The following is a 15482-nucleotide window of genomic DNA, read 5'->3' as shown; positions in this document are numbered from 1 at the left end:
AAAGAAACTATGATTGGAAAATGGTTGGTTGATCTACAATTATTGTCTTTCTTCAAAATTCAAAAAAGTTACGATGTTAATTATGTATTTTTTGTTCTCTTTCATATTACTTTATTTCTTTATTATTTTTGGACTAAAGTGATTGATGATATGAAATGGAATTTGGCTTTAACTTTGCTAGGGATGAAAATTGGCCCATCTGTTGCTTTTTGTTATGTACAATTGTATTATTTCATGATATTATTTTGTGACAATATTTGGATGAAATAAAATTTGAGATGTTAATTTGACAGCAACAATATATTTAGTATAGCTTCACAAGAGAGTTTGAAAAGAATAAAATATATGCAGACCTTAAACTATCTCCAATAGAATCTTGACTCGAGAACAATTTGAAAAAAAAAAGCAAATTGTAGAAATCACCATTGCAGCCAACGTGGAGGATGAATTTGGAAGAAGCTTAGAGAGAAGCTTGAGAGAAAGGTAAAGTTTAGAGAGATGAAAAGTTAGAATATACAAAATATCTACCCTCCTGATTACATATATTTAGCTTAGCAGCTAAGTGTTCTCTCTAATCTCAACTAACTACCTCTTAATTAGTGTGGGCCCCACATCTAACAAACACTACATACACATGATACTAATCCAGCTAACTAACACAATATTTACATCAACTAACTGTCACTTACACCATGTGCATATATGGATATTGCACATGTTAATATTCAATACTCCCCCTCAAGTTGGAGGCTGCAGAATGTCCAGCACTCCCAACTTGATCGTCAAATACGAATGTTGTTGCCTAGTCAGCCTTTTAGTCAATAGGTCCGCTTGCTCATCACCTGTACCTACGAACTCAGTTTGGATAGATCCTTCCTTTATCTTATCTCTTATGAAATTGCAATCAATTTCTATGTGTTTAGTACGTTCGTGGTATACTGGATTTGCAGCCAACTGGATGGATGCCTTGCTATCACTCCAAACTCTCACTAGTTGGTGTATTTGTACTTCCAGCTCCTTGAACAGTCCCAACAACCAAGTGACCTCTGCTACCACTGTTGCCATGCTCCTATACTCAGCCTCAGCTGAGCTTTTCGACACTGTTTGCTGTGTCTTTGATTTCTAGGATATTAAGGATTCTCTAAATTTTACTGCATATTTTGTGATGGACCTTCTTGTGTTTGGACATGCTGTCCAATCTGAATCACACCAGCATGTCAACTCCTGTGTCTGTTGTGATCTGAAGATGAGACCCTTTCCTGGTGCATTTTTGAGGTATTTGACCACTCTAATGGTTGCCTCCCAGTGTGACACCTTTGGCACTTACATAAATTGGCTCAGTGTTTGAACTGCAAAGCTGATATCAGGCCTTGTGATGGTGATATAGAGGAGCTTACCTATCAACCTTTGATATTTTGAAGCATCTTCAAGGACTTCATCTCCCTTGACTCCAACAATTCTGTCATACTCCACAGTGGTCAGCTTGCTTCCAGCTTCTAATGGTGTGGCAGCTGGTCTTGTTCCTGCTAGTCCCATTTCTGATATGAGTTCTTGTATGTACTTTCTTTGATTGAGGACAATATCAGACTGTGATCTCAAAATTTCAATTCCAAGGAAATATCTAAGCTCCCCTAGATCTTTGACCTTGAAGTCATGATGCAGAATCCTTTTTGCCTCTTCTATAAGAATGTTGTTGTTTCCAGTGATGAGCAGGTTATCTACATACACTAAAATTATTACAATATCAGTACCTGATTTTCTTGTGAAGAGAGAGTAATCATGTGCACTTTGGCTGAATCCTGCAGCTACTAAGGCATCAGTCAACTTTATGTTCCATTGCCTTGATGCCTGCTTCAGGCCATATAATGATTTCAGTAATCTGCACACCTTGGTCTCCCCCTATTTCTTGAAGCCATCTGGCAACTTCATATACACTTCTTCATACAAGTCTCCTTGCAAGAATGCATTGTACACATCTATCTGATGAAGATTCCAACCATTTGATGCTGCTAATGCAATTACAGACCTCACAGTAATCATTTTGGCCACTGGAGAGAAGGTTTCATGATAGTCGAGGCCCTCCTTTTGGTTGTATTCCTTTGCCATTAATTTTGCCTTGAATCTTTCAACTTCTCCATTAGCTTTATATTTGATCTTGTATGGCCATTTTGAACCTACTGCATTCTTCTTATTTGGAAGGTCAACAACCTTCCAAGTATGATTTTCTTCCAATGCCTTGACTTCTTGCTTCATGTCTTCTACCCATCTACTATCTCTTGAGGCTTGTTTAAAGGTTTTGGGTTTAAAAATGACTTGAGAATTTTGCTAAATAACTCTTATACTTGCTTGATGTTGCTGCATATGACACATATTTGTCCATAGGATAAGTGTTAGTTCCATCATGACTATTATTAGAAATGTAGTCATTCAACCACCCAGCCTCCTAGTAGTCCTTGTAGGTCTTGCATTCACAGCAGAAGGAGTATTGACCTGCACCTGCAATGGAGTTTGTTCACCTTGTTCAACAGGAGTGGTAGTAGGATCCATAGCAGCATCGCCATTGTCAGGTGGTGGCAGTGGCCCCCTTTCTCCTACTGGTGTGGACTTGAGATGATTAGGTTGGATTGATGACTCAGAATGAGTGATGTCTGGTCCTGGTGGAAAGAAAAAATCGGAACCTGATTTTGAGTTGGTAAGAAAAGGAAATTCAGTTTCTCTAAATACCACATCCTTGCTAACAAGGAACTTGTTGTTAGATAGTTCGAGGACAATATAACCCTTTTGTATTTCTGAAAATCCCATTAAGACAGCTATTGTGGCTTTGGAGGCAAACTTTTCAGCTCTTGGCAGTGTAGTGACATAACATAGGCAGCCAATGACTCTGAGATGATCAATAATAGCCCTCTTGTGAAACAACAATTCATATGGAGTTTTGTCCTGCAGAGCAGTTGATGGCAACCTGTTCATTAGATAAACTGCAGCCTTGACACAAAAATCCCAATATTTAGTAGGAAAATGAGCTTGGAATTTGACTTCCTTGGCCATTTCCAAAATATGTTTGTGCTTCCTTTCAACCACCCCATTCTCCTGGGGAGTGTAAGGATAACTGCTTTGATGAACTATGACTAAGCTATACAGCAGCTCAGAACATTGTGAGTTAAAAAATCCAGTCCCATTATCAGATCTAATAGCTTTGAATTTACAATTGAACTGAGTATTAACATAAGCAACAAATTATCTTAGAACAACAATCACTTCAGTCTTCAACTGCAACAGATAAACCCAAGTGTACCTTGTGTGATCATCAACAATGGTGAGGAAATAGTTCTTTCCATCAAATGTAGGAGTTCTATAGGGACCCCATAGGTCCAAATGAATCAACTCAAAAGGCTTACCAGTTCTAGAATGACTTAAAGGAAATTGCAATCTAGTTCATTTTGCTATAGGGCAAATCTTACAATGGTTATAAGTATTGACATCAATCTTATTCCTAAATTCTGGTATGTTCTTCATAGTAGAGATGGAAGGATGACCCAGTATCATATGCCATAAGTTGCATCTTTCATTGACAGCTGCTAGGTGGGCTTGTTTTACACTTTCTTTCTACTCTGTATCTTCATCTAATCCTTGAAAGATGTATAGACCTCCTTGCAATCTACCAATCCCCTTCACCCTGCCACTGTACAGATCCTGGAAAACACAGTGATCAGGGAAGAAATTAACTGAACAACATAACTCTTTAGTTAATTTTGACACTGACAGCAGATTGTATTTGAAATCTGGCACAAACAACATATTTGATATTTTCTCCCCTCTAAACAATTCAGTGTACCCTGTGTGTGTGATTGGTACTGTGTCTCCATTAGGCAAATGCATTTTCAAATCTCCACTAGTATGTGTGCTATGCATGTCTTTCAACAACTTCTCATTTGCAGTGACATGGTGGGAGGCACCAGAATCAACTATCCACTCACACTTTGCTAGTTGAGACAACAGACAAGTTACAGTACCTGTCATATGAGCTTGATATTCGTCAGAGTCCTTGCCATCTGAAGCATAATGTCCACTCTTGCCATCATCTCTCTTGTTATCATCAGGATATTACTTCGGCTGTCAGTTGTCCGTGGGTGTTTTTCTTGAGAAATACCTACACCGTTGGCAACTACAGTATGTGTGTCTCTTCTCCATCCTTCATTATTATCTCTTTTGTACTTATCTTTGTATGTGTCTTTCCTCCAACCCTCTCGATGGTTGTTATGCCCTTCATAGTTGCCTCTCATTCTTCTGTTAAACTTATTGTCTCTTTCTGCAGGATATCCAATAATTTTATAACAGTCACTCTTTGTGTGGTTTCTCATGTGACAGTTCTCACAGTACATGGAATTTCCCTTGTAGTTGTCTCTTCTCTTAGCTTGCATCACAATTGGATTAAACCTCTCAGTGCTTTCCTGCTAACTTTCATCCTGCACTATTAAGGCATATGCCTGATTCACAGTTGGTGTGGTGAATTTCATCAAAATTTGTCTCCTGTCCTGATCATATGACTCATTCAAACCGCTTAGAAACTGCATTAGTCTTTGCTGCTGTAAGTACTCAATGTAGTCCTTTGACTTTGGACAACCACAATTTGGGGAAGGGGCTATCACATCAGATTCATTCCACATCTCCTTCAACTTAGAGAAATACACGGACACTGGATCAGTTCCTTGCTTGTGATTCGCAGTTGCTGTGTGTATTTGAAAAATCCTCACACGATTCACCTTATCAAAACTCTCCTTCAAGTCTTCCCAAACTAGGTGCACATCTGATGCATAGACAATACCACTAAGCAGATTCTCTGACACCGTGTTCATGATCCATGAGAGGACGATTGCATTCACCGTCTCCCATTGTTCGTGAAGAGATTCATCAAATGAGTCTTTGGTGCATGTCCCAGTTACAAAGCCCAACTTCTTCTTGGCCAAAAGTGCAATCCTCATGGCCCTGCTCCAAACTCCATAATTTTCCGATCCGGTGAGTTTCACCAGCGCAAACACGCACCCTGATGTGTCCGATGGGTGCACATACAAGGGATGACCATGTTCTACGACCATCCTTTCACGCAAATGGTGCGATTGTGGTGGATCTGACCATTGTTAACCTTCCATCATTTTTGCTTACCTCTTAATGTCTTCAGCTCTCTTTGGCTCCGATTCCTCACCACAGTTCTTTAATTCGAGGTTGGATGGTTGAATAGTTCTTCAATCCTGCTCTGATACCATGTAGAAATCACCATTGCAGCCAACGTGAAGGATGAATTTGAAAAAAGCTTAGAGAGAAGCTTGAGAGAAAGGTAAAGTTTAGAGAGATGAAAAGTCGTTAATATACAAAATATCTACCCTCCTGATTACATATATTTAGCTTAGCAGCTAAGTGTTCTCTCTAATCTCAACTAACTACCTCTTAATTAGTGTGGGCCCTACATATAACAAACACTACATACACATGATACGAATCCAGCTAACTAACACAATATTTACATCAACTAACTGTCACTTACACCATGTGCATATATGGATATTGCACATGTTAATATTCAATACAAACGCAAAAAGCAAAATAATGAAGAAATTAAAGAAAAGTACTAACAACAAAATAGTGTAAATAACCAAAGTAAATGAAATGACAATAGTAATAAATCAAAGAATGAAGTAATGCTAGCATAAGAATAATAATAATGGTAAGGAAGCAAATAGATGCCCTGGATTTAAGTCTCGCTCTATCAAAGGGAGGGAAGAAAACACTCAATTCACTAATCATCTACCCTAATTCTGGTTATTTATGCTCTGCAATCTAGGATTGTATCCTCGATATGTCATGTTCTATCTAATCACCTTTTCTATTCTTCCTCAATCTATCTTTGCCTATCCTCAAATTTATCACTTCTAGCCAATTGCACCTCTTGAGATATTAATTTGACGCACATTCTATATTAGTGATAATGAGAAAATATTAACATAATATATCAATGTAAAAATCATACTTAGATATTTTCATGAATTTAAATTTTTGAAAATGTGAAAATTGTATAAAATTAGAATTATTCAAATATATATGTATATATATGGGAACAAGGTCAATATTCTCCTTTACTATGTGAAAAAGATCGATTTTACCATCTGTCATACTATCGTGTGTAAAATAACTTCGGTCGTTACTAAATAGTTTAAAATAATCCTCATTCATTGGAATTGCCCAAGATGGACACCTAATTTCACGTGACACTGATATTTTGATCCCCAAACCTTTACTCCTCCTCTACTTCTCCTCAAAGTCTACCATTTTCACCACACCTTAACACAACCGTAAAGTCTACTGGAGAGTAATATTGATCATTTTCGAAGAGTAGAAGGGTAAATTTGACACTTTTCCCAAATATTAAATCGAGATCTCTCTGTGAATCATCCGATTAAAACCTGGGTTTATCAATTGATGCATCTGAGCCGCAATTTAATTTCTGAATATTCATAATAGTGATAAACGTTGCTGTAATTTTATTTTATTTTTTTGTAATCGAGTCTTTGTGCATGTGAAAAGGGAAAATCTTTCCCTAATATTTATTGAACCAAGCCCCGTATGCCCTCAGCGACACCCGGGATACTATGAACGGTACAAAGGGTCGCGAATAGAACATAGAACGACAATAAAATAATAAAAGAGAAGAAAGACAGATATTATAGATATTGTCACGCCTGTTCAAGGTACAGAACATTTACAAGTGTATATATGTTTGATGAAGTTTTCTACTTTTCAGTACTTATTCCACAACATATTTATAGTTACAGTAATTTGATGCAACACATATATATAAGGATATTGTTATATTTGATTTGAAACCCTGTAGTAATTTGTCAAAGTCTTCCCATCCAACTCCTTTGAAAAGAATCGTCCCATATAGTCCTTGTACATGAATTCCCGGTAAACTGCTGGCTTTTCATCTGATATCAGTTCAGGCAGAGGTCCGAATGAGTTCTCTCTTTGGCCTGGGTTAAAGAAGATGGCAACTGATACGCGTGGTTCTTGAAAAGGGTTGGCAAGAACTCGGTGCTCCACGCTCTTGTATTCATCATTCGATATTATCTGTAAAAGTGAAGTTGATTCATCATGATACATATTGTGCTGAGGAAACATGAGTAACACAAAAGATACGCATTGAAAAAGTCAAAATTAAACATATAAATAGTTGTTCTTGACACAGCATTTTGGTCTCAGTCGAATTTTCCATTACTACCCCAAGAAGTAAATCCACACCATAAAAGCTTGTTTTGGTTTGAAGGTGTTAGAAGTCTGAGATAATCCTTTGTTCTATAGCCCCGATAATACATTGCTTTGGTTAACCGTATTAGAAAAAACAATTGTTCCAGGTTCCTAACTTCCTAGCCTGACAATTGGCACGTCGCTCCCAATCTTGGTGGTCATCATTTACCACAATGAAGAAGCCAGTATCACAAGAGACAAAGCTAACCGATCTAAGATAAAATAATTAAAGCTTCTCAATACTTTTAGGGGTCGTTTAGTCGGATGCATTAAAAAAAATAATGCATGCATTAACTTTGTGTACTACTAATACTTTATTTGGTACAATTTTTCAACCTATATATACTCTCTATTTGGTATTATGCTATGTATAACTAATACATGGGCAACTATGGTATTAGCAATACAAGGGGTTTTAATGAATGCATTAATACAATTGCCCCTCAAGCCCCTTTCCATCATATTTGTGGAGGAAATTTTTGTAAATAAATAATTTTTTAAGAAATTATGCAATGCATGTTATTTTTAGCATACCAAACCAAAAACTGCATAATAAATAATTTCATCGTAACTAATACCAACATTACTAATACACCATATTCGGCACTATTCTTATACACCCTACCAAACGGCCCCTTAGAGTGTACTTATGAAGAATATTCATATCATAAATACCTTTGAATGATTGATGCGAAACTCTATACCTCAAAATTATCATAGTTATTCCATTTAAAATATGCTCACTTATCAAAAGTTAAATGTGTAATTACTTTGGATGCAACAACCTCCACATGGGAAATCAATTGTTGATCCTGTTCTATCAAAATAATAAATCGACTGTTAGATTTTTTTTCTGCTACTTCCATGGATTTTAGGCGCATATCCTTCCTTATCTCTCATGACTTCTCAATATATCGCTCACAAAAGCTACTCCCTATATATTGGACACCCCAGGGGTGAGACCTCTTTTTGAGAAGATTGTTAAACGATTGGAAAGTGGAGAGGGTGGCATTATTACTAGAGAAACTAGGAGGTTCCAGTGTCATCTCAACAGAACCTGATAGAATTCTTTGGAAGCATCTCGCAAAGATTGGGGTTTCTCAGTCAACAATGCATACAAAAGAGAAATGCAAGGTTTGTCAGGGAGATCACAATACCAATGGAGCTCCATCTGGAAAAGCTTGACACCTACTAAGGTGAAGTGCTTCACATGGTTAGTGGTTAAAGAGAGGAGACAAGCAAACACTTGTTTCTTCATTGCAAGTTCACTGCTCGACTTTGGGAAATTTTCCCCAGCCTAACAAAAACCAGATACATCAGATCTCCTAAGTTGTTGGATTAAAAGGGGAGAGAGTAAAACTCAGAAAAGATGGTGAAGGATAATACCATCTTGCATTTGGTGGACTGTGTGGAGAGAAGGAAATGGAAGAGGTTTTGAAGATAGGTCCAATTTCATTTAGAAAGTAAGGAATTGTATTGTATCTTTGTTTTGTTGGTGAAACAACAATGTATAGAGGATATAGATCAACTTGTAGATTTATTAGGTTCTCTGTAAAGCTATTTTCTTTTCTATAGTTGTATCACTTTTGGAGGTTGTCAGCATAGCCTTAATGCTCAGGAATACAACTTGGCCCGTCTCAAAAAGAAAAGTACGATATGTGAATTTTTATCTTATGGTAGTAAAATTGTCAAGTAAAGAAGAGTCTTAAGAAATTTCAGTTTGGAGACATCTGACATATATGTTTTTATTCCTTTTTGTGTGAGCAACATACAAAGAATCCATGAGACAGAGAGAAAGATCCATGCTTAAAATCCAATTTGAAGGTTGCATCCAAAGCAATTGCATGCTTACGTTTGGAATAATGAGCATATTTTAAATGAAATAATTATGGAAGTCTGGAAAAAAAAAAGAACCAAGAATGACTCTTCACGTTGCAGAGATACAGGAAGCATTGAAAAGTTATTTCAGGTGGAATAGGTCGAAGAAGCGAGAAGGTTGTACTGACAAGTTGTTTTAGGTGGAACAAGAGGAAGAAACAAGGTGTTTTACATTAATCCATTTAAGGAAGAAGTGTTTGGGTGCTTTAGGTGGACAAGATGAGAATAGTTTTAATGCATTGAAGTTTTTTTCGTTTTCTTCAAGTCATTTTCATTTCAGATTGTAGGCTTTAATGCATGAGACCCACAGTCCACTATTATTCTCATTTTTATTTAGTTTTTGTTTATTTACTCGTCCACATTCCACTACAAGTTCATTTTTCTTCTTTGTTTTTTTTAAAATTAACTCTAGTATCAGTAAATTCTCGAGTCGGGGTCTTTCGAAAACAGCCTCTCTACCTCCATGACATAGAGACAACATATGTGCATACTCTACCAGGAAAGACTGCACTGCTTTGGGCCCAGGAAGCGAAGGGAATGAGCTCGGCTGCTTCTCCTCCACACTTCTTTTTCTCCGTGCCCGTTCCGCTGAAGATTTCATTGTTGTTGTTTTATAAGTAAATGGGCCCACCAAACCACTTGTCAAAAGTTGAAGACGCGACTTTTTTTGTTGGTTGTGACTCACCCAAAATAACATTTCTCAACAAGGAAGAGGTACATAGGAGAAAGAGCTCAAGGGAGAAACTAAAAGATAGGTCTATAGAATGACAATTATTTGGTTGAAATATTAATAATCAAAGTATTCATAAAAAAAAAACATCTTTCCAAGCTCTTTGCTGAATATCATGATTTCCAGAAATAAATCATGGGGTGATTAGTATGGGCATGCCAGCAAGACAAAGGTGCATCAAAATGTACACATGCAACCAAAATAGCTTATCTTTAGTGGAAGGCTAAACTATTACAGCAACAACAACATACCCAGTGTGGTCTCACAAGTGGGGTTGGGGAGGGTGGGGTCTGCAGACCTTACACCTACCTTTGTGGAGTAGGTTGTTTCCGATAGACCTTAGCAGAAGGCTAAAATGAGAACGAAAATTATGGAAATGAGGTTTTCCTAGATATTGAACATGTTCCCAACCACAAGGCAAAGAACTGTTGTTGACGGACAAAGTTCTACAACAATTTTGAATGTCATACCAAAACATTACAAAAAGAACAAATACACTAGCGAATGAACTTCCTATTCAGCCAGTATGTATGTCAACATTCAGCAATTGAAATTATGCAAATTGAAATTTTTTACTCTCTTGAACCCTACAAGCATGCATGCTAGTCTTGGATACCTAAACTTGGAGAACATGTAGGCATGCTTTTCTCACAAGAGTCAAAATGAGAAAAATGCAAACATGATAGCTTTCTTTTATAACAAATGAAAACTCCCAAACAAGAAGAAGAACTCCATCCTAAACTCATCTCACAAAGTATCGGCATTGAAAATCATCTGCCACTGCAATGCAACCTAAAATTTCAGCTGTTAAGCACCTAATGCACAATACTTCAGCTACAGATTCTATTATTCTTGCTACAGCTGTTAAAATGACATATTTATGTTAGTGTGACTTGAACCATTCAGTTTATAGGGATAATAAAGTGTTTCTCAAAGATACTAAACAATCCATGTTACAATTCCTTGGAAAAAGAACAGTCAAGAAACAAATGCAAATGATTTGTATTGGTCTAGTATGACACCTTTGTAAAGGCAATTTAACTTCTCCCTAAACTAGTAAAATATAAGATCAGTTCGTGACTAATATATAGCCAAAGGCACATGGATGCTCTCAAATCCACACTATGTGAACCATAAAATGAACAATTTTGAACCCTCCCAATAGTGAAAACACAATGTTCAATATGTTAACGTCCAAAAATTGAAAATTGTTACTTCTAGGAGCAACATGCAAATGCATCTACTGAAGCTAACAACTAATAATAGTTGGAGCAATTAGAAAAATTCGACCTTACAAGTTACTCTTAAGAAGGTGTGAAATATTCCAAGTTTCACACATTTACCGTTAAAAAATATAAGTGTCATATAAGAACAGGAGATTCATCCCCAATCTTCTCTTTTCCTTGGTAAGCAAATGCTTAAGCAAAAGGTACTTCCTTTATCAGCCAAACCAACAAAATCACCTGCTTGAATGGCATTGAGGCTGTCTCATATTGGACTTTCCATAAGCAACTAGCTATTTTAAAGAGTTCATTCATCTACCAAGATCATTCATTAGTCACCACTCACCTCTTCCATCATGCATCTATAGGTTTTATAATCAGAAACCAAAAACCACAATGAAAGATAATTATCAATCGTGCACAACCATAAATGAGTCAAACATACATCTATGCTAAAAGAAGAGCAGCAGAAACCTCAGACGCACTTTTGACCTAAATGGTCTCTTAAGTTCAGGAAATGATCTTAACTTTATCCTAAAAGAATTGAATCTGAACTTAGATAAAGTCTACATGTTGCATTTTTCAGATCAATCCTGGTCCAAGTCCAACAGCTAAAGCTGCTTTGAGTTTAACATGGCCAAATGAGAACATGACTAAATTCATCCAGTAAGCTCATAGGCTTGATTATATTCATTCCTCAAATATTTACTAACCTTATGAATTGTTCTAACTTTGTCCTAAAAAAATTGACACCAGACACAAACAGTACGTCTTATAAGCTCATGGATTCGATTAAATTCATCTCTCAAACATAAACCACCGTTCGATGGATTGGATTAAACTCATCCCAGGGCTTTGGTTCAACTAGTACAAATGTGTGGCAGACACAGTAACAGTTCATCCTGTGAACCAAGTTCTTATATTTAAGTAAAGAATAGTAGAGATCCAGACCCATGTGCATGTGCACCGAATTGGGCAAAAGGAAAGTCCAGTGCACTATACATAGTGTCTAGGGAAGGGCTAGACCATATAAGGGGCTATTAAACCCGGTCTAACCCCTACATATAAAATGTCCTCCAAGCATGCAAATTATACAAGTCTAATTACAAGCAAGTAAAGAGTATATATACCTGGAGAATATCACCAATATTAATCACAATAGCCCCCGGAATCGGCTTCAAATCCACCCAATCTTCATCAAATTTCACTTGCAACCCAATCATTTCATTTTGCACCAACACCGTTAACACACCGGGATCCGTATGCGGCGTCAGCCCTTTCGTCAACTCCGGCTGAGGACAATATGGATAGTAATGTGCAGCCATAACTCTTCCATTCAAACAAGACAATTCCTTCAATCTCTCCTTTTTCACCCCTAACCCTTCACACAACAAACCCATCAATTCATCCCCAATTTTTACCACTTCCTTATCCCACTCAACAACCGACTCCCTACACACCTCCGGCACATACTCCCACTCCGGCGAAATAGGAGCCAACCTCACTTGCAACGTATCCCTCCAGCTTGCAGCTTTCGAGTTGTACAAGTCGAAGTTCGTAGAGAAGGCTGATCCACGAGTAATATCCCTGCTGTAATACTTCATCTTCAATTCATCAGGCTGTTCGTTGAACGATTTAATCGAACCTACGATTCTGTTTATGGCGTTTACCGGAACAGAGTGATTGATAATCTGGAAGAATCCGAGGGTCGTTGAGGCACGATGAACTTGTTCAACGACGGTTGACCGAGGAGCAGAGAAGTCAACGATGGGAATGGAGTGTTTGCAATTACCGGGTCGGGTTTTGGGTTCCTGGTTTGGTTGTTCCGGGTGGATGAAGAAATTGGGTATGGTAGTGAGACCTTTATCAACAAGTCCTTTGACTCCGATTTTCGATTCGTCGAATTGTTTCAGTTGTTCGAGACGATCGGAGTTCGGAACTGGGCTTGGGTTCAGGGGACCGGAATTCGACATTTTTGTGCTTTGTGATACACAGAAATGGCTTTTTTGGGTGGAGAAGAAGGAAGTGAATGAAACAGGAACATCATATATATATACACTCCCTCTGCGGCGGTGTCAATTTTCGAATTTCTACATAAAAATAAATCGATTTTGATCATAAATTGTTAAATTATTTTAATATATAATATTTTTTACTTAATTTATAGATATATAAATTTCATTAAAAAAATTTAAAAATATTATACGACCAATTGTTGAATCAATTGGAATTTGTAATAATTTTTAGCAGAAAAAAACAAAGTATTTTCTAAAATATTTTCACCCAAAAAAAATGACTCGTTTAAAAAATCACTAATCTTATAAAAAGCTTTCTATTTTTCGAAATGTAATTACTAAAAATACTATTGATAATAACGATTCAAATAAAAAGGCTGCATAGCGATTAAATTTAAATTACTTGATTACGAAAAATCGGAAAAAGTATATATATACACTGCGTACAAAATTAATGGAAGTTGAAAGTTGTCAGTGTCGGCAATGGAGAGTTCTTTAAAGCTACGGAATTTGGGTTTATACGCCAAAGATTTCGGAAGAAACTATTTAGCGAGAGCATGAATATTAGTCAATATAATTCCATGTGGATATATAGTTTAGGGGTGGCATAAATAAGGAAAAATCGAAGAAAAAAAAATGGAGTGAATTGAACTAATTCAGTTCTTTGATTTTTTGATTTGATATTGATATTTTTTTCAAAAGTTTGATTCTTCAGTTCAATATTTGATGCACCGAAGAATCGAGCTTGACAATTTAATCAACTAGCAACTAAGCTATTTATGAATAAATCAAAGTAGCAACACATTTACAATTTAGATCATTAATTTTAAAAAGAAATTTTCAAGAGGAATCAAATGTATTTTTACTGATGTACGTCATGTAAAGGAACCCGTCTTCGTTTTTGTTTTCCTCGAGCAGTAGTCGGAGGCACACATTCTTGACAAAGACAAATATGGTATTTTAAGCACAATAAGTGTTCTATAGTGAAATACATCATCACTTAACATAATTTTAAATATTTAAGTGTCTTATATTTTGATTTTGTCCTCATTTTATTTTTCATTTGCACAAAAAAAATATTTTAAAAACACCAAACTAAACGAACCAAAGTTAAAGAAAAATCGAACTGAATCGTAGTAGTTCGATTCGGTATTCGGTGCACACTTTTTCAAATTAAAATTAAAGAACCGAATCGAAGTTTGATAAAATCGAATCGAAGAACCCAACACCCACCCCTAAATATTGTGAGTAATCCAAAACAAAAATATTAATACAACATTCATATTTATTTTTAAAAACTATGGAAACGAGCATGGTAATTGCTATATTTGTATGTATTCATATAAATAAGTTATATTTGTCATTCGTTATACTTTTTCAACCTATTTACAATAACAACAACAACAACCCAGTGAAATCCATAACGTGGACTTTTTCAACCTATTTAATCTTGTTATTTAACTTTAGAATCATATTTATTTTTGTATTCTAAAAAAATTATATTTATATTCCTCCGTTAAATTCACATTCCACCGTAATTTATTTTAATTGGTAGGTTGAGTTAAATAGGGTGGACAGGATAATTAAAATTGTCACCGGATTTAATTTTGCCAAAAAAATGCAATGTAGAAAAACATAGGTAGGACATGGAGATTTAATAAAATAAGGTAAATATGACTTTTTAAAAAGTATACAGACCAATATGATCTTAAAGTTGAATGAGAAAGATAATTTATTGAAAAGGTATGATGAAAATAAATACTAGAGCGTTCAGAGATAACAATAGAGACGTTCAAATCGGTGTTAGTGGATAAAAGATGGAGGATAAGACTTCTAACAATCCTTTTAAGATACATAGATTATTCTAAATGTTCATAGCTACAAGAGCTAATAGAAAAAGACGGATATTCTCCTCTTTTCCAAGAAAGTAATGAGAGTCCACGTTTGCATGGGCCGGATACCACACATATGTGGTGAAACCCGACTTGCCTTTTTATGATCGAGCTTCTTTTCTTTCCTCAAAGTTACGATCTCGCTAACCTCTCTTCTGTGACATTCACTTGTTGGATTGTTGGAAGCAGATGAGCCTATGCAGAACATGCATTCTTGTGATCTATAGATTCGTTATGGCTTGCTCCTGAAAATAATAATCAAGCAACCTTCTTTTTTAGAACAGACATTCCATTCTTTGTTTTCCCAACAGTGAACTCTCTAGTCAAATGTTAGAGTCGGCTCTTCTTCAACTAGTTAAGTCGGAAATCACTTTCACATCTCATATGACATTTGTACCAACATATTTCTTCGGACACCAATAAGGTAAGTAGCTATTACAATCAATTT

General features: G+C 36.2%; 1 protein-coding gene across 1 annotated transcript; it reads right to left on the bottom strand.

Annotated features, from left to right (window-relative positions):
* Nucleotides 1-6691: 6691 nt before the first annotated feature.
* On the bottom strand, nt 6692-13162 carry LOC129870391 (1-aminocyclopropane-1-carboxylate oxidase homolog 4-like). The gene is made up of 2 exons (XM_055945163.1): nt 12258-13162; nt 6692-7119 (listed from the first exon to the last, which is right to left on the bottom strand). The coding sequence occupies exons 1-2, from the start codon at nt 13098-13100 to the stop codon at nt 6859-6861; spliced, it is 1104 nt and encodes a 367-aa protein (XP_055801138.1). The 5' UTR covers nt 13101-13162; the 3' UTR covers nt 6692-6858.
* Nucleotides 13163-15482: the final 2320 nt, after the last annotated feature.

This window comes from Solanum dulcamara, chromosome 10 (assembly GCF_947179165.1).
Source record: "Solanum dulcamara chromosome 10, daSolDulc1.2, whole genome shotgun sequence".
NCBI classification, from domain to species: Eukaryota; Viridiplantae; Streptophyta; class Magnoliopsida; order Solanales; family Solanaceae; genus Solanum; species Solanum dulcamara.
The sequence above is the reverse complement of the archived record's forward strand: the minus strand, read 5'-3'. Positions and strand labels throughout refer to the sequence as shown.